At 44.5% G+C, this 25,999-nt stretch overlaps 1 protein-coding gene across 3 annotated transcripts in view; it reads left to right on the top strand.

The window, feature by feature from the left end:
• Window positions 1–2,596: 2,596 nt before the first annotated feature.
• LOC140459586 (transcription factor 7-like 2) overlaps window positions 2,597–25,999 on the top strand; it is a 50,349-nt gene continuing 26,946 nt past the window's right edge. The window contains exons 1-6 of one of the 3 annotated variants that reach the window (XM_072553834.1): window positions 2,597–2,859; window positions 3,006–3,066; window positions 3,218–3,348; window positions 20,237–20,314; window positions 21,340–21,472; window positions 21,560–21,662. In XM_072553834.1, the coding sequence (XP_072409935.1) occupies window positions 2,653–2,859; window positions 3,006–3,066; window positions 3,218–3,348; window positions 20,237–20,314; window positions 21,340–21,472; window positions 21,560–21,662 (713 nt within the window). In that variant the 5' untranslated portion in view covers window positions 2,597–2,652. The remainder of the gene's footprint in view (window positions 2,860–3,005; window positions 3,067–3,217; window positions 3,349–20,236; window positions 20,315–21,339; window positions 21,473–21,559; window positions 21,663–25,999) is intronic. The other 2 variants (XM_072553832.1, XM_072553833.1) reach the window with 2 other exon arrangements.

Here is a 25,999-nt window from a genome sequence, read left to right as displayed (position 1 = left end):
ATGATCCCTGTCCTGTTGTGTATAGTTATTTGTGATGATCCCTGTCCTGTTGTGTGTAGTTATTTGTGATGATCCCTGTCCTGTTGTGTGTAGTTATTTGTGATGATCCCTGTCCTGTTGTGTATAGTTATTTGTGGTGATCCTGTCCTCTTGTGTGTAGTTATTTGTGATGATCCCTATCCTGTTGTGTCTAGTTATTTGTGTTGACCCCTGTCCTGTTGTGTGTAGTTATTTGTGATGATCCCTGTCCTGTTGTGTGTATTTATTTGTGATGATCCCTGTCCTGTTGTGTGTAGTTATTTGTGATGATTCCTGTTCTGTTGTGTGCAGTTATTTGTGATGATTCCTGTCCTGTTGTGTGTAGGTATTTGTGATGATCCCTGTCCTGTTGTGTGTAGTTATTTGTGATGATTCCTGTCCTGTTGTGTGTAGTTATTTGTGATGATCCCTGTCCTGTTGTGTGTAGTTATTTGTGATGATTCCTGTTCTGTTGTGTGCAGTTATTTGTGATGATTCCTGTTCTGTTGTGTGTCGTTATTTGTGATGATTCCTGTCCTGTTGTGTGTCGTTATTTGTGATGATTCCTGTCCTGTTGTGTGTAGTTATTTGTGATGATCCTGTCCTGTTGTGTGTAGTTATTTGTGATGATCCCTGTCCTGTTGTGTGTATTTACTTGTGATGATTCCTGTCCTGTTGTGTGTAGTTATTTGTGATGATTCCTGTTCTGTTGTGTGTAGTTATTTGTGATGATCCCTGTCCTGTTGTGTGTCGTTATTTGTGATGATTCCTGTCCTGTTGTGTGTAGTTATTTGTGATGATTCCTGTTCTGTTGTGTGCAGTTATTTGTGATGATTCCTGTCCTGTTGCGTGTAGTTATTTGTGATGATTCCTGTCCTGTTGTGTGTCGTTATTTGTGATGATTCCTGTCCTGTTGCGTGTAGTTATTTGTGATGATCCCTGTCCTGTTGTGTGTAGTTATTTGTGATGATCCCTGTCCTGTTGTGTGTCATTATTTGTGATGATCCCTGTCCTGTTGTGTGTCGTTATTTGTGATGATCCTGTCCTGTTGTGTGTAGTTATTTGTGATGATCCCTATCCTGTTGTGTGTAGTTATTTGTGGTGATCCTGTCCTGTTGTGTGTAGTTATTTGTGATGATCCCTGTCCTGTTGTGTGTAGTTATTTGTGATGATTCCTGTCCTGTTGTGTGTAGGTATTTGTGATGATTCCTGTCCTGTTGTGTGTAGTTATTTGTGATGATCCTGTCCTGTTGTGTGTAGTTATTTGTGATGATCCCTGTCCTGTTGTGTGTAGTTATTTGTGATGATCCCTGTCCTGTTGTGTGTAGTTATTTGTGATGATTCCTGTCCTGTTGTGTGTAGGTATTTGTGATGATCACTGTCCTGTTGTGTGTAGTTATTTGTGATGATTCCTGTCCTGTTGTGTGTAGTTATTTGTGATGATTCCTGTCCTGTTGTGTGTAGTTATTTGTGATGATCCTGTCCTGTTGTGTGTAGTTATTTGTGATGATCCCTGTCCTGTTGTGTGTAGTTATTTGTGATGATCCCTGTCCTGTTGCGTGTAGTTATTTGTGATGATCCCTGTCCTGTTGTGTGTAGTTATTTGTGATGATTCCTGTCCTGTTGTGTGTAGTTATTTGTGATGATCCCTGTCCTGTTGTGTGTAGTTATTTGTGATGATCCCTGTCCTGTTGTGTGTAGTTATTTGTGATGATTCCTGTCCTGTTGTGTGTAGTTATTTGTGATGATCCCTGTCCTGTTGTGTGTAGTTATTTGTGATGATCCCTGTCCTGTTGTGTGTAGTTATTTGTGATGATTCCTGTCCTGTTGTGTGTAGTTATTTGTGATGATCCCTGTCCTGTTGTGTGTAGTTATTTGTGATGATCCCTGTCCTGTTGTGTGTAGTTATTTGTGATGATCCCTGTCCTGTTGTGTGTAGTTATTTGTGATGATTCCTGTCCTGTTGTGTGTAGTTATTTGTGATGATCCCTGTCCTGTTGTGTGTAGTTATTTGTGATGATTCCTGTCCTGTTGTGTGTAGTTATTTGTGATGATCCCTGTCCTGTTGTGTGTAGTTATTTGTGATGATCCCTGTCCTGTATTAGTGTTCCGTGTGTCCATGGTAGTGCTTATTTTCGGGTCATCCCGAATATGTTGCTGCCCACGCCTGCTTTGATCTCGTTTCGTGCGTGCAGTGAGTTGGGACTCTGAGAGTTTTCGTGGTGGTTTGAGGAATGATATGAGTCCGGAGCTGTTCCCTGAGGGACTGTCCGCCTCTCCCCTCAGCCCCGAGAGCATTCTCTGTCCAGAGTGGGGCTTGAAACACGAGTCTGAAGCAGTTGCAAAGAGTGAGCCTGTGGGGATGCGAAGTAGTGTGGAAATGAGGATGAGGGGAATTCGTGAGGATTGGGAAGGAAGGGCAGGAAAGGGGGTGGGGGTGGATGGAGAAAGGGAAGGGTCACTCCGGGGATCGAGTCCATTTCAAGGCAATGGTCCCGCCCTCCAAGGGGCTGCTGATTGGAGAAAGCTTTGGAAGTTTGGTGTCCATCAAAATGTCAATCAGAGCGTGGTCAGAGAGAGAGAAGGAGAGAGAAAGGGAAGGAGAGAGGGAGCAGGAGAGTGAGAGCCAGCGAGATGCCGCAGCTTCCACCAGGCGATGATCTGGGGGCGAATGATGAGATGATTTCCTTCAAGGACGAAGGCGAGCAGGAGGACAAGCGGCCGGGCAGTGTGTCCGCAGACAGGGACCTCGCCGATGTCAAGTCGTCTCTGGTCAACGAGAGCGAGCAGACGGCGCCAGGCGGCGGGGGCAGCAGCAGCAGCAACTCTCCGGAGACCGAGGTGAGGTCGAGAGGAGCCGGGCTCGCTCCCCTTCCCCTTCCCCCTTAGACACGGGAGCTGGGTGGGGAGGGAGGAAAGGGGCCCCGGCCCGGGCACTTTCACAGCTCGCTCTTTCTTTCTTTCTGCCTCTGTTTTTTTTTGTGCAGACTGAGCGCAGGCACACGCCGAGTTTTGGGGAGAAAGCTCGGGATTACCAGCAGCACGGAGGTGAGTGAGGGAGGGAGGGAGGGAGGGAGAGCTTGGAGCCAGGGCTTTCTGCATTCACAGCTTTGCAACATTCTTGGCAACTCGCAAAGTTTCACCAACTTTTTCCCCCCCTCCCCTTCTCTCTCTCTCGGCCATGTTCCCAAATTCCCAGGCAAGAGGCAAGATGGAGGGTTGTTGAAGGGAGCTGCTGCTGCTGCTACCGCTGCTTATCCGTTCATCATGATCCCGGAGTTGTCTACTCCTTACCTCCCCGGTGGATCGCTCACCCCCGGGGCCCGCACGGTAAGACGATGCAAACTTGTTTTTTCTCGCTGCTCGCGGCGCTCAGTTTGTTTGCTGGGGGAGGGTACAGGAGCCTCTCCTTTTCCCATTGCTCTTCCCGTTTCCTTTTCCCCTCGTCATTCCCTCTTCCATATGCCCCCCCCCGGATTGGCCTCTCAGCCTTTTGTTCTAGGCTGGGGGGTGGGCAGACACTTTTCCGGATTCTGTATTTTTCTCCCTCTCTCTCTGTCGCCTCCCAACATTTTGCCAAGTTTGGCAGAACTTTATGCAGTTCGGAAGGAGCTCCTCACGGGCAACTCTTCGCCGCCCAGTCTGTCTCTGTCTTTTTCCCCCTCCCCCAGCAGGGGCTGGCTACAGACACCGAGCTGGAGGTGCAGAGGAAACACCCAGGGCGAGAAGTCTTACAGTCTCTCCCTCTAAACAGCCTCTCTGACGCTACACGTCTGTAGCTGCCAGTTCCTCTGGAAACCCACTAAGCGATTATCTGCTTGAAAAGCCCCTCATCTCCCAACCTGTGCTGAGTCATAGGATCCGCACGGATTTTGGTTCTCTTCATTGTGACCCAGAGATTGAGTCAACAGAGCAGCGTCGATTCACAAGATGTGTTCATCCTGGCTATCTCTGGGAGGTTTAGTTGGAGAAGAGTTGATGGTTGTTTTTGTGCTGAAGTTCGTGCCCTGTTCTACATTCGGCTGGAATAAGCTGACAGGACACTAAGAGTCTTTGAATTTGTTTGACGAACACCTTGAAAGACAAATGGTTCAAATAATTTGTCTCTTGAACAACTTCCGTTTCTGCTGCACATCATCCTCAATGTGTCTGAAAGGGGCTTCAGCAAAACGTACCATTAGATCACTTCAGGATTCAGTTCTTTAAAATCTACTGCAGCATGGTGTCAGTTAATAAGCGTCCTAAAGGAGGAGGAGAGAAAGGCAGAGGGATTTAGAAAGGGAATCGCAGAGCTTGGGGTCAAGGCACTGCCCCCAATGGTGGAGAGGTTACATTTGGTGTCTATACAGGATGAGATTTGAGGGCAGCAGAAGTCTGCAGGGCTCAGGTTGTAAGTTTTCTTGCTGTTCTCAGACTTGTTTTGTCACCATGCGAGGTAACATCATCGGTGAGCCTCCAGTGAAGCGCTGGCGTTCTGTCCCACTTTCTTTTGTGTGTCTTGGTCTCTGAAGGTGGGTGATATTGTAATCTGTGGGGCTATACTGGAGGAAGTTACAGAGATATGAGTCACTATGTCTGGTAACTCTCAGCTCTCTCTGTCCCTCATTTGGTTTCTCCTACTCCCATCATAACAGAGACAACTTGACATGAACTCAATCATAGAATCCCTACATAGAATCCCATTTGGCCCAACAAGTCCATAAGGGGTACAGTTAGTAAGTTTGCTGATTGCACCAAAATTGGAGGTGTAGTGGACAGCGAAGAGGGTTACCTCAGATTACAACAGGATCTGGTCCAGATGGGCCAATGGGCTGAGAAGTAGCAGATGGAGTTTAATTCAGATAAATGCGAGGTGCTGCATTTTGGGAAAACAAATCTTCACAGGACTTATACACTTAATGGTAAGGTCCTAGGGAGTGTTGCTGAACAAAGAGACCTTGGAGTACAGGTTCATAGCTCCTTGAAAGTGGAGTCGCAGGTAGATAGGATAGTGAAGAAGGCGTTTGGTATGCTTTCTTTTATTGGTCAGAATATTGAGTACAGGAGTTGCGACATCATGTTGCGGCTGTACAGGACATTGGTTAGATCACTGTTGGAATATTGCGTGCAATTCTGGTCTCCTTCCTATCGGAAAGATGTTGTGAAACTTGAAAGGGTTCAGAAAAGATTTACAAGGATGTTGCCAGGGTTGGAGGATCTGAGCTACAGGGAGAGGCTGAACAGGCTGGGGCTGTTTTCCCTGGAGTGTTGGAGGCTGAGGGGTGACCTTATAGAGGTTTACAAAATTATGAGGGGCATGGATAGGATAAATAGACAAAGTCTTTTCCCTGGAGTGGGGGGGTTCCAGAACTAAAGGGTTTAGGGTGAGGGGGGGGAAAGATATAAAATAGACCTAAGGGGCAACCTTTTCACACAGAGGGTGGTACGTGTCAGGAAGTAGCTACCAGAGGAACTGTGGAGGCTGGTACATTTGCAACATTTCAGAGGCATCTGGATGGGTATATGAATAGGAAGGGCTTGGAGGGATATGGGCTAAATGCTGGCAAATGGGACTAGATTGGGTTGGGATATCTGATCATGGAGATATCTGAAGACAGTTCTTTTGAGACCACAAATCAAAGTAAATCAGTGAGCCGAGATGGTGGGGATTGGATGGATCAGCTGCGAATTAGGACATAGAGGGCAGAATTTGGGCTGATCTAAATTTTGTATTGCATGAGAGTTGAGGAACCAGTCAAGACTGCATTTGGGAACTAAGGGAAACAGTAGTCAGGGCATGGTTACCTTCGGAATGTATTAGTAGGCACGTAGAGTCGTAGAGGTACACAGCACGGTATTAGATTCTTTGGCCCAACTCATCCACGTCAACCAGATTTCCTAAACTGAACTAGTCCAAATTGCCTGTGTTTGCCCATAACCCTCTAAATGTTTCCTGTCCATGTACCCGTCCAAAAATGAGGGGATTGTGCTGAAGGGAGCTGCAGAGATAAGTCAATTTCTGCTGCCCTTCACTTTCTCTTTGAAACCTCCTATGGAATTTGCCTGTGCCTTTTGCCCAAGCAGCCCATTCTAAATCCAAACATCTCTTCATCTAAATCCTAGCTCTCTTGCTGATCAACTTTAAATTGTGACCCCTAGTTACCGACATTCTAGCCGTCGGAAACAGAGAATCCTTCTTCACCCTGACAACATTTTGATTCCACTAAAAAGCCTGTCTCTGTGACTGTGATTGTCATATTGCCTGATTGTTGTAAATACTCATCTGGCTCCTGATAGTCTTGGTTGAGGGAAATCTTTCGTCCTTCTCTGGTCTGACCTGTTGCTGACTGCCGACCCATGTGACTGACTTGGAACTGTGATCTGAGATGTTCCAGAAAGCCATTTCGTTCACCACCACCTCCTGCAATTAGGAATGTTCAATGAAGGTGAGTCTTTCCAGTGATAACTACATGCAGTGAGTTCATGAAGAAAAGTGAGTGAGTTGTTCAGAATGGATGATGTTTGCAGGGGATTGGGTGGAAGTGGCCACATGCTCATCCTGCAAATCAGGAATAACACTGCGTTTGTGAACCATTTAGCCCAAGATGTTTGCCAGGAAGAGGGATGGACGCGGTGGCTTGGGAACAGAGTTTTTGATTGGTGTGTAAAACATTGCCTTCAGTCTTGCTGAAATTTCATTGGAGGAAATGCCTTCTCTTTCTGTATTGGATTTCAGGTGCGCATCTGAGGGCGGAAAGTTGACAGAAGTGTTTGTGAGGGAAAGCTGGCTGTTGTCAAACATTGTTCATGTTGTGGATTTGTGACGTGACAATGTGTTTGAGGACTTTGGAGAAGGCTTTGATGATTGGGGAGTAATTTTATGAACCAAGACATTAGATTGGAGGGTTGTTAGAGAGGGATGATGCTGGCAGACCTCAAAGAAGTTGTCGGGGGGGGGGGGGGGGGGGCAGGGGGCACACCTAAGACTTGAGGAAAGGAAGCCATAAATAAAATGAACTAATACGGAGGCTAGGAAGGGATGATCAGCAGTTTGCTCAAAATGTGGATGAGAGGGAGAAACGTTTCGAAGCTTTTGGAGTTTTTAATTTATATATAGGCCGTGAGAAAGCTGGCCAGGCCAGCTTTTATTGCTAATCCAAGACTGCTTTAGAGCAAGTGGCCTTGTAGAGCCACTGTTGGTAATATTAAGGAGGATGCTGCAGGATTTTAACCAAGCAACCCTGAAGGAATGATGATGTATTTCCAATTCTGAATATTGACTGGCTTGGAGGGTGACTTGCAGGTAGTGGTGTTCACTTGTATCTGCTCCCAAGAGAGGATCTAAGGATATTGGTCGTCAGCACAGACTTACCAGTTAGATCTGTGCTGTTTAAGGTTTTAGAAATAAAAACTGGGGGTCAAAACAGTCACAGCTTTGTAAAAGACACACCATAGTCAACAAATCTAACTGATTTTGTTTTGATGGAACCAACAGAGGACCTTGCGGAAGGAAATCCAGTGAATGTTGTCTGCGTGGATTTTAATAAGTGTTTCAGAGTGCCACGTAAAAGGATGGTTAACAGAATAGGGAGTGGCCCTAGAGTTGAGATTTTCACTGAATTGATACAGTACAGAAGGAGATTGTTTTGCCCATCGTGTCTTTACAAACTCTGTCAACTTACCAACTTCATCTCGGCAGCACTGTGGCTCAGTGGTTAGCACTGCTGTCTCACAGTGCCATGGACCCAGGTTCGATTCCAGCCTTGGGCGACTGTGTGGAGTTTGCACATTCTCCCCATGTCTGTGTGGGTTTCCTCCAGGTGCTCTGGTTTTCTTCCACAATCCAAAAATGTGCAGGTTAGGTGAATTGACCATGCTAAATTGCTCATAGTGTTCAGGGATGTGTAGGTTATGTGCAGCAGTTAGTGGTAAATGTAGAGTGATAGTGGAATGGGTCTGGGTGGTTGCTCTTCAGAGGGTTGGTGTGGACCTGCCAGCCAAGTGGCCTGTTTCCATACTGTAGGGATTCTATAATCTCCCCTGCCTGTTTTCCTTTTTCAGATAGTGATTAATTTCTCTCCTCAGTGTCCTAGTCAAACTTGCTTGCCCCACACTCTCAGGCAGTGCATTCCAGACCCTACCCACTCACTGTGTAATGGATTTTCTTCATGTCATCACTGCCTCTTCTAGCAACCAGCTTAAACTCTGTCGCCTTGTTCTTGATCCTTCAGTGACAACTATGGGAGCAGTTTTTCACTATCCATTCAGTCCACATCCCCATGACTTGGAATATCTCCCTTGAAGTCTCATTTCAGCCTTCACCTCTCCAAGGATGCCATGACGTGGAGGAGCCGGATTTGGACTGGAGTGAACGACATTTTAAAAAAAATACTCTCCAAGGATAACAGTCCCAAATCCTTCCATCTCCCAGAAATGAAGTTACTCTTCAACAGAACCATTCTCATGAAACTTTTCTGTACTCTTGTGTTTCCTTCAAAGATGCAATGATGTTGAAATAACTGCACAGAGGTGATATCCTGTCACCGAGTCAGCCTTTTTTAAGACCTATGCACTGTGCGTGGGCTGTGAACAGCCAGCTCAAAGTCGGTCCCTAGAATTTCGTAATACATCTGCCAGACAGGGCTCTCTGGCCCAGGTTAACAAAACCTGATCAGGAATCTCACAGTCAGTGAGATACATGTGGCAATGGTTCCAATCACTGTAGAGAGCTTTTGCAATTGCTGTGTTTAACCAATTGCTGTCACTTAGCCATAATGACTAAGGACCCGATGGTAGTGTCCTTATCTTTGAACCCAGAGGCCAACGTTCAGGGTGTGTCATAATATTTCTAAACAGGTTGATGAGAAAATATCTTCCTTTGGTGAATAGCCATGGACCTGTCCCCTGAAGTAGTGCAGTTCCCAGGCTGAAGTTACTCAGGTGATGACCCCATGCAGACAAATGGAGGATTTGATCCATGAATGGACATTGTTGTTCTTTGGGCTAAATATAGTTTAGTGAATAGATTATGGAGGCTGGACACTTCTCTTTCAAGAAGACAAAAGTGAGGTGAGACTTGACAAAGGTGTACAAAATCCTGGGGGAATCTGGACTGAATAGATGGGGAAAATTTGATTCCACTGACAAGAGGTAGAGAACCTGAAGGCACTGATTTAAGATGATTGACAAAGCAAGTGATGGTAAAGTGAAATTGCTTAAATGTAGTCGTGGTTAGGATTAGAAATGCACTGACTGAGAATGTGGTGGAGACAAATGCAACTGTGGCTTTCACAAGGGAGTTGGGTAATTATCTGAAGAGACCAGAAAATCTGCAGCTCTGGGGGGAAAAAAGGAGAATGGGACTGATTGATATGTTTTTACACAAAGCCTCCTTTTGTGCTGTCACCATTGTATGTGTGTGTGTGGATAAGATAGACAAAGTTAAGCTGTTTTCCTGCGAGACAAGAACTGGAAGACACAAATTGAAGGTGCAGGACAAGAAGTGCAGAGGTTTGAGGAAGGCATTTATAATACGTTATGTGGTGCTTGGAATTTGGGTGCACATGGAGACTATTCATGACTTCAAAAGGAATATGTACAGATATTTGAGGAAAATAAACTTGCAGGACATGGGCAGAGAGAGTGGATTGCTTAAACTGCTCCACATATGGACATGAGATGAATTACCTCCTGTGATGTTATGAGTGTGGTTACCAATGCTTTTGTACTTGTGTTGGTCTCTGCCATTTTTTAGTTCACTCACAGGATGCAGGTGTCTCTGGCTAGGCCAACATTTATTGCCCATCTCTAGTGTCCCTTTACAGGGTAGTGATAAACTGTTACCTTGAACCATTGCAACCCTTTGAGAGTCAGTGGTGGAGGGAGAATGGGGTGTTTGTCGTCCTGTCACCTTCTGAAGTAAGACCATAAGACATAGGAGTGGAAGTAAGGCCATTCGGCCCATCGAGTCCACTCCGCCATTCAATCATGGCTAATAGGCACTTCAACTCCACTTACCCGCATTCTCCCCGTAGCCCTTAATTCCCCGAGACGACAAGAATCTATCAATCTCTGCCTTGAAGACATTTAGCGTCCCGGCCTCCACTGCACTCTGCGGCAATGAATTCCACAGACCCACCACTCTCTGGCTGAAGAAGTGTCTCCGCATTTCTGTTCTGAATTTACCTCCTCTAATTCTAAGGCTGTGTCCACGGGTCCTAGTCTCCTCACCTAACGGAAACAATTTCCTAGCATCCACCCTTTCTAAGCCATGTATTATCTTGTACAAGTAGATTCAGCAGCAGAGTGATCAGGGAAGGTGGTCATCAGTGGGTCATATCCTAGGTCCATCACTGACCTGATGCAATTAGTCTCCAATGTCATTCAATACTGAGGGCTCACGCTGTCCTCCTGTGAGTCTGTCAAGTTGATGGGAAAGGACACATCCAGGATGGTGGTAGAGCCTAGTAGGGTCAGAACAAGTTGACAGTACTCAGCAGATGTGCCAGCATCAATGGAGAGAGAAATGATCCATCACAACTGATGCCGTCACTCACTTTCTGTCTCCAGAGATGCCTTGCTGAGTATCTCCACATTTTGTGCTTGTATTTCAAGTTAATGCTCATGAGGTTTGGGACCTGAGCTGGAAGGTATGTTCAGCAGAGTATGACTAATATTTGAGTATGTCTTGGTTCTCTGAAGTTGCCGAAAGCTAGCAGGGAGGATTTTGAGAGTTTGACCTGGCATGCTGTGTCCCATTGTCCAAATATATTCTCATTGTTGCTTTTGTTTTGTCAAGAATTGAGGCTATTTCAGACAAGTTAGTTTCACCCTGTAATTCAAAATCCGATTGAGACTTCACCAGTAAAAATAACAGTATTTTCTTGTGGGATGAACATCATGAGCCGGTTGGACTTTGACAAAGTGTTAGGTTTATAGGCAGCTTTTCAAACATTTTGTTGTTGTTCTACATTGAATTCAATGATTTCAATTTCTGTGGCATTGTGGGATTTGAACTCCTGTCTTCATTGGAATAGTCTTGGCCTTTTTGAGTGAGAAACAGTCCAAAGTAGGGTCCATCCCAGCTATGTTACTGGAAAGAGTTTGGAGGAGGGCAGGGGAAAGTATTGCAAGATGTTTAGACCGCTCAGTGTAAAGTGGGAAATGCCCCTCAGTTGCGGCTGCAGAAACTTGGCAAGTAATCCAGACTGGGATCGCATTGTGATCCTGAGGATGCATTGTTGTATCACAACTACAGAGGGAGCACTGCGCTGATGTAGAAGGTAGGAGCTCATGGTGTACGGGGTAACATGTTAACATTGATAGAAAATTGGCTGGCTGACAGAAAACCGAGTCGATGTATAAATGAATGGTAGGGTACGATGATTGGACACCCGCTGCGGTCTGCTCAAGTCTCAACTATTCACTGTTTATATCAATAACTTAGATGAGGTGATAAAAGTTATAACGGCTCAATTTGCAGATTAAACAAAAATAGGTGGGAAAGTATGTTGGCAGGGTGACTAGGTTGCAGACCAGTTATGGATAGATAGTTGTTTCCTCATTCAACCTGTCAAAGTGTAATATGGGAAAATATGAAGTTGTTTGCTTTGGCTGGAATAATAATACTGAAGCAAAGTATTGTTTAAATAGGTAATGAGTGTAGAATTCCAAGGTGCAGAGATAATCCTAGGTTTTCTAGTTCATGAGTCACAAACAGTGACTACACAGTTCCAACATGTAATTGGGAAGAGGAATAGATTCTATTCTTTCTTAAAACATATTGAACATTAAAGTTAGGATGTTATTGTTACACCTGTGTAGGGTACTGGTGAGACTACATCTCGAATATTGTATTCGGTTTTGATCTCCTTATTTAAGGAATGATGTAAATGCGTTGGAGTTAGTCCCAACGAGGTTTACTAGATTGAAACCTGCGAATGAGTGGGTTATTGTATGTGGAAAAGTTGGACTGACTGGCTTGTTTTTATGACTTGAGACGAGTGAGGAGTGATTTGCTGTCAGATCCTGAATGGTTGTGACAATTCCTGCCAACTTTCCTAGTCTTTTCCCTTGACTTAACATTCCCCTGTGCATTCCTAAAATCAGGCATGCTTTTTAACAATAGGCATTGGATGGGCTGTCTGTTTGCCAGTGTACAATGTAAGTGGAGGAAGTTATCTATCTCAGGTTTAACACTAACAACTGATCCTGCATCCCATTGCTGTTTGAGGAAGAGAGTTGCAAACAGCAAACTTCCTTGGGGTGTGGAAGTGCTCCCTCACATGTCTCCTGAATGTTTTGACCCTAGTTCTCAGACTAGTTGTAGAATTACCGAACCAGTGGAAATAATTTATCCTTATCTATCCTGTCTTTTCCTGTTAATATCTTGAAATCGGCAATCAGATTACCTTGTACATTTGAGAGAAAACAGGCCAAAGTTGATATGTTCTCCTCACAAATTAACCCCTGAAGTCCTGGTATCACTCTTATTACCGCTGCTGTATTCCCTGAAAAAGCAATACATGTAGATCCTTCCTAAGGTGTAGTCCCAGATTTGCTCACCGTACACGAAGTGGGTCTGAGCCGGGTTTTGTATAACTGCGGCATAACTTCTGCACCTTTGTACTCCAGTCCTCTCGATGTAAAGGCCAGCATTGCATCTGCTTCCCAGTGTGGCTGAGCAGTTGGGATTGGCAAGGTGTAGGATTGGAGAGATGTGATAAAGAGGCAGTTTACAGGAATATTTTATTACGATGGTGAGTGGGCAGAGAAGGTGTTGAACAATATGTGGATCCTGTCCTCTGATCTCTGTCAAGACCCTCACACCCTCGGGTTCATTTGTGTCTGTATTTCTGGCTATCATTTGGTTTGGTATTGAATGATGGATTGTATTGGGTGACTCTGATTGTTCAAGGTGTGCGGAGTCAGTTATAAGTGCCTCTGTTTTTGGGTGTCCCTTTATGCAGTGGATCTGGGGAAGGTTGATTACTGGATGATTGTTTAAATTCTGGGTTCCTTGTCTGCACAGCATAGTTATGCCACCTTTATAATGCATTTAACTACATTAAGTGAGTGTTTCTTGGAATACCAAAGTAAATGCAAGACTCTGTGTGATGCTGTTGCATATCCTGTTGCTTTTTGACACTCCCACAGTTCACACTCCATCCCCTGTTAAGCTGATGGTCTGCCTGACATTGCCTGGCCCACCATCAGTAGTTGCAAACTGGTTTGAGTCAGTGACGAGTTGCTCTGTTTGTTTTTGTTACAAACATTTGAAGTATGTAGTGGTGAGTGGCTGCATCACAATCGCCTTTCTGTTTCCAGCCCAGAGTGTGGAACTGAGCTGCCACCTTCTGGTGGTCTGTGTTCGGAGTTGCTTCTTGCCCCTCCCCCTCCAGTTCAACCGATCATGCAACAGACCATAAACGCAGCCGTTGGGATTGCAGAATTAGGTAGTATGACAGTCACGTTGGATCGCAGTTTGGAGATGCCCTGTGACCTTTTGTTTTTTGAATGATCCTCCCCAATCTTGCTCCCACCTGCTATGCTGAGTGACTCTCCCTTTAAATTATTTGTGCGATATGCAGGCAATAGTTGTAGGGCCTATTTCTCGCGCACCAAATATGCCGAATTAAAAATGGAAAATGGGTATAGGATCTAAAGGTGCCATGGTATTGTCCCTACCTCTGAGCTAGGAAGTCCAGGTTCAGGTCCCCCTTGCCCCAGAGGTGTGTCACAGTATATATGAACAGGGTGATTAAAGATGTCTGAGGAAGAGGATTGGTGGCAGCACTCCTCAAGTCACAGGTTCATCATAGAATCATAAGCCAGTTGGCCCAACAAGTCCACACTGACCCCCCCCCCCGCCCTCCAAAAGAGTATCCCACCCATTCCCTTACCACTCTACCCCCTAACCAATGCACCGAGCCTACACATCCCTGAACACTATGGGCACTTTAGAATGACCAATTCACCTACCCTGCACATCTTTGTACAGTGGGAGGAAACTGGAGCACCTGCAGGCAACCCACGCAGAGACGGGGAGAACGTGCAAACTCTACATTTGGAGTTTAATTTGGATAAATGTGAGGCATTGCATTTTGGTAAAATGTACAAGGGCAGACCTTATTCAGTTAATGGTTGGGCCCGAGGAAGTGTTGTTGAAAAGAGTCCTGGGAGGTCATGACATAGTTCTTTGAAAGTTGCCTCATGGGTAGACAGGATGGTTGAGAAGTCGTTTAGCATGCTTGCCTTCATTGCTCAAACCTTTGAGGATAGGAGTTGGGATGTCATGTTGTGTTTGTACAGGATGTTGGTGAGGCACTTTTGGAATACTGTTGTGGTCATCCCGCTATAGGGAGGTTGAGGGGTGACCTTTTTGAGATTTATAAAATCATGAGGGACAAAGATAAAGTGAATAGCAAATAATCTTTTCACAAGGGTGGGTGAATTCAAAGCTAGGGGGCATATTTTTAAGTTGAGTGGAGAAAGTTTTAAATGGTCCTTGAGGGGCAATGTTTTCACAAAAAGGGTGGGTCACATGTGGAATGAACTGCAGGAGGAAATGGTAGATGCATGTATGGTTCCAACATTCAAAAGACATTTGGATAGTGTGATGAAGGTGTAGAAGTGTACTGTAACTTCGAGAGTTAAAAGCTCACAGAACATACCTGACCGCACCAAGTGTTCTGAACAAGATACAATGTAACCTTTTGGTCCAGCAGCTCATGTAGCTGGTTGCTTGGAGACAAAAACAAATTCAAATTAGGCCAAACAGTTTAAATTATACCCCAAAAAATACCAAACTCCCAATCAAGTTTGAATTTAGCATATGGAGAATATTAAAAGCCAATGACACAATCCAATGCTTTGGGGTTATAAGACCAGGAAAACGTGAACAGTCGAGAGAGAATGGCCAAGCCACCAACACATGCAGACTGCCCGAAACACAGCTCTCTTAAAGGTACCTTTATCAAGCAGTGAACTGTGAAAGAGAAATCTCTCAGAAGAAGAAAAGAAGACGGAGGAAGATATAAAGAGAAGATTCGACTGCTGGCTGGTTTTGAAATTTGAACTTTTGGTAAATCTTAATTGGGGGTTTTAACGGACTAGTATCGTAGAAGAGGAAGGTAAAAGATAGGTTAGAGAAAGAATTGTAAATAGTTGTTAGTTAATTATTCTCTGTTAGACATTTAAAAAAAAAATAAAGTTGTTAATTTGAACTTTAAATAGTTCTCGGCTTCTCAAATTTTCACAGGTTACTGTACGGGATAAATCTTTTGTGTTGCTGGTTTAAATTAAGCAAGAGGGTTTACCTTTGTTTTAATGGATAGGTACATGAATAGGAAAGGTTTAGAGGATACGGGCCGAGTGCAGGTAATTGGGACGTGTTCAGTTTGGGAAACTTGGTCAGCGTGGACAAGTTGGACTGAAGAGGCTGTTTCCATGCTTTATGACTCTGCTTGTGTATTAATACTGTACCTTTTATTTCATGAACTCCAACTTGGCTCATGGGTCTCTTATGCCATTGGAATTCGCATTTTTGACATCAAGCATATTACCCCCATGAGCTGTCTATTTTCTTTCATCGAAAAACTCAACCAAGCATTTTAAAGGAGAGTTTCCTTGAACAAGTCGCTGGATTTCCTTAATTCATTCACATTTGTCTACACGATCATTTCTCAAAGCTTTCTCACCAGTGAGGTTTTGTGAGCAGGCTTGGAACTGTTGTTTATATCCTCTCACCTGTTTATGAGTCAGGGTGTAACAGTGGTGTTCTCCATGTCTCTGACCTCATGCCTGCATGAGAGCAGAATTGGAAGAGTATTGCTAGTGTCTGTGCAATTTCCATCCTTCCTCCCTCAATATTGTCATGTTCTCTGGTTCTGGTGACTTGCCGAGTTGAAATAGACAATTGGTGCAGGAGTAGGCCATTCAGCCCTTCGAGCCTGCACTGCCATTCAATATGATCATGGCTGATCATTCTTAATCAATATCCTGTTCCTGCCTTATCTCCATAACCCTTGATTCCACTATCCTTGAGAGCTCTATCCAACTCTTTCTTAAATGAATCCAGAGACTGGGCCTTCACTGCCCTCTGGGGCAGAGCATTCCACACACCCACCACTCTCTGGGTGAAGTAGTTTCTCCTCATCTCTGTCCTAAATGGTCTATCCCGTATTTTTAAGCTGTGTCCTCTGGTTCGGCACTCGCCCATCAGCGGAAATATGTTTCCTGCCTCCAGAGTGTCCAATCCTTTCATAATCTTATATGTCTCAATCAGATCCCCTCTCGGCCTTCTAAACTCAAGGGTATACAAGCCCAGTCGCTTCAGTCTTTCAGCGTAAGGTAGTCCCGCCATTCCAGGAATTGACTTCGTGAACCTACGCTGCACTCCCTCAATAGCCAGAATGTCTTTCCTCAAATTTGGACACCAGAACTGTACACAGTACTCCAGGTGTGGTCTCACCAGGGCCCTGTACAGCTGCAGAAGCACCTCTTTGCTTCTATACTCAATCCCTCTTGTTATGAAGGCCAGCATGCTATTAGCCTTCTCACTACCTGCTGTACCTGCATGCTTGCCTTCATTGACTGGTGTACAAGAACACCCAGATCTCTCTGTACTGCCCCTTTACCTAAATTGATTCCATTGAGGTAGTAATCTGCCTTCCTGTTCTTGCCACCAAAGTGGATAACCACACATTTATCTACACTAAACTGCATCTGCCCACTCACCTAACCTGTCCAGGTCACCCTGTAATCTCCTAACATCCCCCTCACATTTCACCCTGCCACCCAGTTTTGTATCATTAGCAAATTTGCCAATGTTATTGCTGATACCATCTTCTATATCATTAACATATATTGTAAAAAGCTGCGGTCCCAGCACTGATCCCTGCGGTACCCCACTGGTCACCGCCTGCCATTCCGAAAGGGAGCTGTTTATCACTACTCTTTGTTTCCTGTCAGCCAACCAATTTTCAATCCAAGTCAGTACTTTGCCCCCAATACCATGCACCCTAATTTTACTCACTAACCTCCTGTGTGGGACTTTATCAAAAGCTTTCTGAAAGTCCAGGTACACTACATCTACTGGATCTCCCTCGTCCATCTTCAGAGTTACATTCTCAAAAAATTCAAGAAGATTAGTCAAGCATGATTTCCCCTTCATAAATCCATGCTGACTCTGACCTATCCTGTTACTGCTATCCAGATATGTAATAATTTCATCCTTTATAATTGACTCCAGCATCTTTCCAATCACTGAGGTCAGACTAACTGGTCTATAATTTCCTGCTTTCTCTCTCCCACCTTTCTTAAAAAGTGCTATAACATTAGCCACCCTCCAATCCTCAGGAACTGATCCCGAATCTATCGAACTCTGGAAAATAATCACCAACGCATCCACGATTTCCCGAGCCACCTCCTTCAGTACCCTAGGATGTAGACCATCAGGCCCCGGGGACTTATCAACCTTCAGACCTAACAGTCTCTCCAACACCAATTCCTGGCAAATATAAATTCCCTTAAGTTCAGGACCTTCAGTCACTGTTACCTCAGGGAGATTGCTTGTGTCTTCCCCAGTGAACACAGATCTGAAGTACCCATTTAATTCTTCTGCCATTTTTTTGTTCCCCGTAATATATTCCCCTGTTTCTGTCTTCAAGGGCCCAATTTTAGTCCTAACCATTTTTTTTGCCTTGCACGTACCTAAAAAAGCTTTTACTACACTCCTTTATATTATTGGCCCGTTTTCCTTCGTCCCTCATTTTCCCTCTGCGTAGTTCCTTCTTAGTAATCCTCTGTTGTTCTTTAAAAGCTTGCCAGTCCTCCGTTTTCCCACTTATCTTTGCTATGTTATACTTTTTCTCTTTTAACTTTTATATGTTTCTTAACTTCCCTCGTCAGCCACGGCCGCCCATGCCTCCTCCTGGGATCTTTCTTCCTTTTAGGAATGAACTGATCCTGCAACTTCTGCATTATACACAGAAATATCCGCCATTGTTCCTCCACAGTCATCCCTGCTAAGGTATTGCACCATTGAACTTTGGCCAGCTCCTCCCTCATAGCTCCATAATTCCCTTTATTCAACAGAATGGGCGGCACGGTGGCACAGTGGTTAGCACTGCTGCCTCACAGCACCAGACACCCGGGTTCAATTCTTGCCTCAGGCGACTAACTGTGTGGAGTTTGCACGTTCTCCCTGTGTCTGCGTGGGTTTCCTCCGGGTGCTCCGGTTTCCTCCCACACTCCAAAGATGTGCAGGTCAGGTGAATTGGCCACGCTAAATTGCCCGTAGTGTTAGGTAAGGGGTAAATGTAGGGGTATGGGTGGGTTGCGCTTCGGCGGGTCGATGTGGACTTGTTGGGCCGAAGGGCCTGTTTCCGCACTGTAATGTAATCTAATCTAAATTAAAAAAGAAGTACTGTCACTTCCGACTGTACCCTCTCCCTCTCAAATTGCAGATTGAAGCTTATTGTATTATGGTCACTACTTCCCAATGGCTCCTTCACTTCGAGGTCTCTGACCAATTCTGGTTCGTTGCACAATACCAGATCCAGAATTGCCTTCTCCCTGGTAGGCTCCAGCACCAGCTGTTCTAAGAATCCATCTCGGAGGCACTCCACAAAGTCTCTTTCTTGAGGTCCAATACCATCCTGATTCTCCCAGTCTACCTGCATGTTGAAATCCCCCATAACAACTGTAGTAACATCTTTGCGACAGGCCAATTTCAGCTCCTGATTCAACTTACATCCGACATCCAGACTACTGTTTGGGGGCCTGTAGACAACTCCCAGGAGGGTCTTTTTACCCTTAGTATTTCACAGCTCTATCCACACTGACTCTACATCCCCTGACTCTAGGTCCCCCCCGCACAAGGGACTGAATATCATCCCTTACCAACAAGGCCACCCCACCCCCTCTGCCCGTCTCCCTGTCCTTATAATAGCACGTGTAGCCTTGAATATTAATTTCCCAGGCCCTGTCCACTTGAAGCCATGTCTCAGTTATCCCCACAACAATATCGTATCTGCCAATTTCCAAAAGAGCTTCAAGCTCATCCATCTTATGTCTAATGCTTCGTGCATTCATATATAGTATTTTCAATTTGTTACTGCTCTCACCCTTCCTATCAACCCCTATTTCACTCAACCTTACAGCATGATCCCTTTCCGAGTTTTCTGCCTCATTGATACAGTTGTCTTTCTTGACTTCTCTTGTTCTAACTTTCCCTTCAATTTCCTTTTTAAACATCCAGTTTGTTCCCTCCCCCCCGCTACTTAGTTTAAATGTAGTGGTGTTGCAGTAGAAAACCTGCCTGCCAGAATGCTGGTCCCTAACCTATTAAGGTGCAAACCGTCTCTCTTGTAGAATTTATGCTTACCACAAAATATACCCCAGTGATCCAAGAACTTAAATCCTTGCTTCCTGCACCAGTTCCCCAACCACACGTTCAAGACTAGTCTAATTCACAGACTCCATCTGGTCAATACTTATCCTTCATCCAAATCATACGTGACCGCAGTGACCACACTTGAATGGTACATCACTGGTTGTAGGGCTGTGTACTGGTCATGAAAGTGCAAGTCTCTTTTTTTTTTAACATGGAGAGGCGAACGATTCCCCTCTGTAATACAGGGCCGTCACTCAGTGAGGAGAAAAGGAAAAACATGTATTTATAAGGCATCTCAAATGACCTCAGAGCACCCCATATTGTTTCATGACCATCAAGTACATCTGAGCTGTAACAGTTGCTGTAATGTTGGAAATTCAGGAGAAAATTGTGGAGCACATACTTCTCAAACGGCGGTAAGCTGATGACTGGCTAATCTGATTTAGTAATTGCTCATTGAAGAATTAATCTTATCTCAGGACACGAGGGAAATTCTCCTCTGCTCCAGATGCTCATGGAGAATCCTTTTATGTTTAAACAGAGGAAAGAGAAGGTCTTTATTTAAAATCTTGTCTGAAAATTGATATCTCTGACACCCTTTCAATACTGTGCTGGGAGAGTCTGATGTATTCTGGGCTCAAGTATCTGAACTGGCATTGATACAGGGCTTTGGGGAGAAGACCAGGAAATAGATTTAGTTTAGGATTTATGCAGGGCTGTGGAGATTAGTTTGGAATTGTTAAATGGTGATGCAGGGAGAGAGAGAAATGTTTCCTGTCTGGTTAAGACTGACATCAATTTTGATCTATTGGCTATATTCTCACTCCATTCTGATATTTCCAGTATCTGCAGATGAAGTGGCCCCTGTTGGACGTCCAGACTGCCAGCTGCCTCAAAGACTCTCCAGCTCCCATCCACCTTGTGAGTAACATCAAATGTTCGGAGAGTTTGCTGGGCAGTGAGCCAAGGGCCAACCATCTTGAATAGTGCAGTCTATTATTTCTCAGTGAAGTGGGGTCCCACTGTAAAAGTATGGCAGGCGGACTGAATGGAGAGAAATTTGGAATTTATCTGTTTGGACTTGAGAAAGATGACTTTTAAAAAGTCAAAATGGTTGTAACTGAGGCAATGTTAATTGTTTAGAGGTCCAAGTACAGAAATAATCAAAATGTGAGGCGAATGTTGGTCTTCATTTCGAGTGTGTCGGAATATGAAGGGGAGGAAGTAAGTTTGATTATACAGAGCTCTTGTTAGTTGCCAAGTGGAGAAATTCTTAATTTCTGGCTCCACATCTCAGGAAAGCTGTATTAGCCTTGGAAAGTGAGCACTGCAGGTTTATAAGCAAAGTACTGTAGCTAGAAGTGTTCCTTTGGTGAGGTTAAGCGGAACAGATTAGCTTTGTGATCCCTTTAGTGTAGCCTTTCAAAGGAGAACTTAATAAAAATGTTTGGCATGATGCATACAGAAAAATTATGAACATGAGATTAAACAAAAATTTTTAAATTCGAGGCAGGCCATTGCGGGGTGATGTCAGGAAAAACTTCTTCACAGGTGGACTGCAGGAATTCTGGAATCATCTCCTCGAAAATGCAGTAAACATGAGGGTTTTGTTGACTATTTCAGACTGAGCTCAGTAGATTGTTGTTGAATCATTGCATACAGATTTACAGAAGAAAGGCCGGTGCAAGGTGTGGAGTAACAGGTGACCCTTCCTGTCACTCTCCCACCACTCCCCCTTGAGCCACCTCAAAGTCCACTTCCATCTTTAAAAACTCTCACCCTTCAGCCTTGTTTACTCTTGGAATATTATTTATTCCAGGCTGGTTACTAAACGTATCGGGGATTCTGGAATGTGAGGAGATAAATGTCTTATCAGTGAACCAAGAGGATTGGGGAGTCGTGTGGAAACTTGCTGACTGCGATGTGTGTGTTTTTATTTCCTGTAGGCCAACAGGTTGCCTTTGGTGCAGCATGCTCATCACATGCACCCTCTTACTCCCCTCATCACCTACAACAATGAATATTTCTCACCTGGGAACCCAACCCCACATCTGTCCTCTGAACTCAACTCCAAGACTGGTGAGCAGTTACACTGACCTCATCTCAGCTGATCTGCAATTCTGACCACCATCATGACTCTCTCCTCTTTTCTTCCCGTTGTTGCAGGACTGTCTCGGGTTCCGTACCCCTCCGAACTGTCTCCGTACTACCCGCTGTCGCCAGGCACCGTGGGGCCGATCGCTCACCCGCTGGGCTGGGTCATGCCACCGTAAGACGTTCTTCCTCTTTCCTGCCTCCCTCCAGCAGCCCTGTTATCTTTTGTCTTGCTCTGGGAATTGCAGCAATGGGTTGTGTAAATGATAGCCATGTCCCATCCTCCTACCTGTGGCACTGTGCCCACTCGGGTACACGTGATCTCCAAAGAAGAGTAGAAAACAGGAGCAGAAGTAGGCCATTCGGCTCTTGTAGCTTGCTTCACTACTCAGTCTGATTATGGCTCAATCCTCCAGGCAGTTACACAGTCTGACATTGACCGTAAAACCTCAGTAACTTTGCATTCAGCTGTGAGTCATGGTCCAAATTGGTAGGCTGTCTGCTGTGACACAAGGGGAGCTCTGACAACATGCCTGTTAGGTGGGAGAAGGAGGTATCTTCATCAGGATCACTTCATGATACTCCAAACTGCTTTACAGGCAAACCAATAGCACTTTCGTTGAGTCGTAAAGTCATGGATTCAAGTCCCATTCTTGAAACCTGGTGATATTGTTTTGGTTGAGACAGGGACAAGACTGGCAGTTTTACTTTCCGGGACTTAAATATTTCAGATATGAGAAGAATGTAGAGGAGGTGGGGGAGTTGCTTTGGGCGAATATCACTGCTACTGAGGAAGGACACTTTGGAGGGCTCATTCAGCAAGGCGTTTTGAGTAGAGCTCCCGAATAGGTCGAGTGCAATCACTTTGGGATTGTACTACAGGCCTTGTAACAGCTAGCAGGTGATAGAGGGACAGGTGCGTGAACAGGTTATGGAAAAATATGAAAACAACATGGTCAGTGTAGTGGGTGATTTTTAACTTTCACGACATTGACTGGGACTCGCTTAGAGCTTGGGGCCTGAATGGGGGTAGGTTTTTAAGTGTTATGGGGCAGTTCTTTGAAACAATACGTAATCTGGCCAACTTGGTAAGGGGCTGTACCTGGCATTGGGGAACGAATCTGGCAAGGTGATCGAAGTTTCAGTGGAGGAGCACTTGGTGAACAGGGACCATAATTTAATAAGTTTTAAGTTAATTATGGCTGAGGTTAAGACTAGTCTTCAGGTGAAAATAGTAACCTGGGACAAGGCTAACTACCATAATATGAAACAGGGACATAGGGGAATTTAGATTGGCGACAGCTGTTTGAGAGTAAATCCACATCTGCCTATATTGGAATCTTTCAATTCTCAGTTAAAAGAGAAAAGGAGGCACTTTCCCAAGGTTTAGGAAACTGAAGACAGACAGAGTCCTTGAAGAATATAAAGATCGCAGGAGAGAACTCAAACAAGGAATTAGAAGGGTCATGAGATGTCCTTGAGGTTTTCCTTAATGCTGTTTGCCAATGCGTTTTGAACATAAGTAAGGAGCAAGAGGGTGACTAGGGGAAGGGCAAGTCCACTCAAGGGAATTTATGCATGGAGTTGGAGGAAGTAGGTGAGGTTCTCAACAAGTGTTTTCATCAGTATACACAAAAGAGAAGAAAATAGTGGGTGGTGAGACCCGGGAGGGATATATTTTATATTTTGGGGCATGTCAATATTAAAAATGGAGGCAGTGTTTTAAAAAGCATTAATTCCCCAGGATCTGATGGAATCTCTCCCAAAATGCTGAGAGATGCAGGTGAAGAATTGCTGGAGCCATTTGTGAAATGGTTGTTTCCTCTTCAGTCACAGGAGAATCCCAGAGGACCGCAGAATAGCCACTGATGTTCCTTTGTTTTGGAAATTACAGACTGGTGGGCCTTATATCAGTGGTCGTGAAATTATTGGAGTAATCCTTTGTGACAGGATTTACTCACATTTAGAAAGACATGTACTTACTGGCAGTAGGCAGCATGGCTTTTTGTGAGGAAGGTTGTGTCTCACAAACTTGATTGAGTTTTTTGAGGAAGTGACAAAGGTGATTGACAAGGGCAGGGTGATAAATGTTGTTTATTTGAACTTTAGTAAGGCCTTTGACAAGGTCCTTTATGACAGGGTGATACAAAAGATGAAATCACATAAGATCCACAGTGAGCTGGTAAGATGGGTAGAGAACTGGTTTTGTCATAGAAGGGTATTTCTCTGACTGGCAATCTTGTGACCAATGATGTTCCGCAGTGATCAGTGCTGGGACCTGTATTGCTGAAACATACATAAAGGATTTGGAGGAGAATGCAGATGGCCTGTGGACTGGGGAACTGCAGATGGTGAGGAAGATAGAGAGAGGCTGGAAACTTGGGCAGATGGAGTGTAATCTGGTCAAATGGGACATGATGCATTTTGGGATATCTAATGCAGGAGGGAAGTATATAGTAAATGGCAGAATCCTTCATCTCACCAACATACAGAGGGACCCAGATGCATATGTCCAAAGTTCTGTAATGTGACTACACAAGTGGATAAGATGTTGAAGAAGGCTTATAGCATGCTTGCCTTTATCAGTCAGGGGATAGAGTATAAAAATTGGCATGTAATGTTGCACCTGTGTAGAACTTTGGAATATTGCATAAAGCTCTGGTCGCCACTTTACAAGAAGCATGTGGAGGCTTTGTAGAAGGTGAAGAAATCAGGTTGCCTGGTTTAAAGGTATTCGCTATGAGGAGAGACTTGGTTTGTTTTCACTTGAACATTGAAGGATGAGGGATGATCAGATAGAAATTTGCAAAACTATTTGAGTTATGGATAAAGCAGATGGTTGGACTCTCATAATTACTGAGGACTTGAGTTTCAGGTAAAATAGGATAAGTGTTTAAAAAATGATGTGAGAGGCAAGTTTTGTTTTTACACAGAACATGGTGAGTGCCTGCAATATACTTCCAGCGGAGGTGGAAGAGGCATCTCGATAGATACATGAAATGGCAGGGAATAAAGGGATATGGACGGCATAAAGGCAAAAGGTTTTTAATTGAGAAAGGCATCATGCATTGGCACAGACTTGGTGGACCGAAGGGCCTGTTCCTGTGCTGTATTGTTTTCTGTGAAGTGACGAGGTGTTTGTAGATGTTCAACTGAGGTACCCATCTGACCATTCAGGTGGATGTGAACGATTCAGTGGCCAATAGTGGACTGAGATTCAGGGTGTCTTGCGTTAGGGCTAAAGTCAAGAAAACAGATTAGTTTGATGTTGCCAAGTTGCTGTGTGTAAAATTGACTGAGAGCAAATTTACTTCAATATCATCAATATTAGAGAGCATAGTACTGCATTCCGTGCAAAGCACATTGAAAAATAATAGAGACACGAAGAAAGAAATTTGCACACCATGCTGTCCCTGCATTGGGAGTGTTTGATGGATACAAGAGATCTTTACTGTCAGTTTAACGGAGTAGATTGAGTTTGAGTCTGTATTAAGTCTGCAAGGGAGGTGATAACCTCATGGTAGGGTTACTGGACTGTTAATCTCGAGACCCAGGTAATGTTCTAGGGACTCTGGTTCGAATCCCACTGTGGCAGATCTTGGCATCTGAAGTCAATAAAAATCTGTTTTTAATAGTCTAATGATGACATTGAAACCATTGTCGGTTGTGGGAAAAACCTCTCTGGTTCACTAATGCCCTTTAGGGAAGAATTTGCCATCCTTTCCTGGTTTGGCCTACATGTGACTCCAGACCCACAGCGTTCTGAGGGGCAAGTAGAGAAGGGCATTAAATGCTGGCCTAGACAATGACGCCCTCAGTCTGTAAATGAATACCAAATAAAAATTAAGCTATACCTATCCTGGAAGCCTTTGATGAGAACAGTGTGGAGGCAGCTGTCGTGGCAGCTTTACTCTATCTAACCGTGTTCTGTCCTGTCCTTGGGAGTGTTGGATGGGGATACTGCCAAGGGAAATTTACTTTCTCTTTAAAAGAGTCAAGAGAGCTTCATCAGTATCTGGCTGAGTGCTATATCTGCTCTGGGAGTGTTGAAAGACAGAAAAGCGTGATAGTTACAGTCTGACCTGGGATTATTTGATGGGGACGTTGTAGATGAAGCTTTACTCTGTATTTAACCCTATGCAACACCAGTCCTGGGATTGTTTGATGGAAACAGTATAGAAGTTTTACTCTGTATCAAATCCCTTGCTGTAACTGTCCTGGGAGTATTTGAAGGGACAGTGCAGAGGATGCTTTAATTTCAACTGAGAAGAGTAGAGGCAGGTATCCAACTCTGTGCTGACCCTGTGTGGGGAAATTTAATCTTTATCTAACCAGGTGCTGTACCTCTTCTGGGAGTGTTTGGTGGATCACTTCATAGTGTGAGAATAAGAGTTGGTGCAAGGACACAATCAGAACGGCACGGTGGCTGAGTGGTCAGCACTGCTACCTCACAGTGCTGGGGACCCAGGTTTGATTCCAGCCTCTGGCGACTGTGTAGAGTTTGCACATTCT

Source organism: Chiloscyllium punctatum, chromosome 35 (genome assembly GCF_047496795.1).
Source record: "Chiloscyllium punctatum isolate Juve2018m chromosome 35, sChiPun1.3, whole genome shotgun sequence".
NCBI classification, from domain to species: domain Eukaryota; kingdom Metazoa; phylum Chordata; class Chondrichthyes; order Orectolobiformes; family Hemiscylliidae; genus Chiloscyllium; species Chiloscyllium punctatum.
Note: the sequence above shows the minus strand (reverse complement) of the source record. Positions and strands in the feature narration are given on the sequence as shown.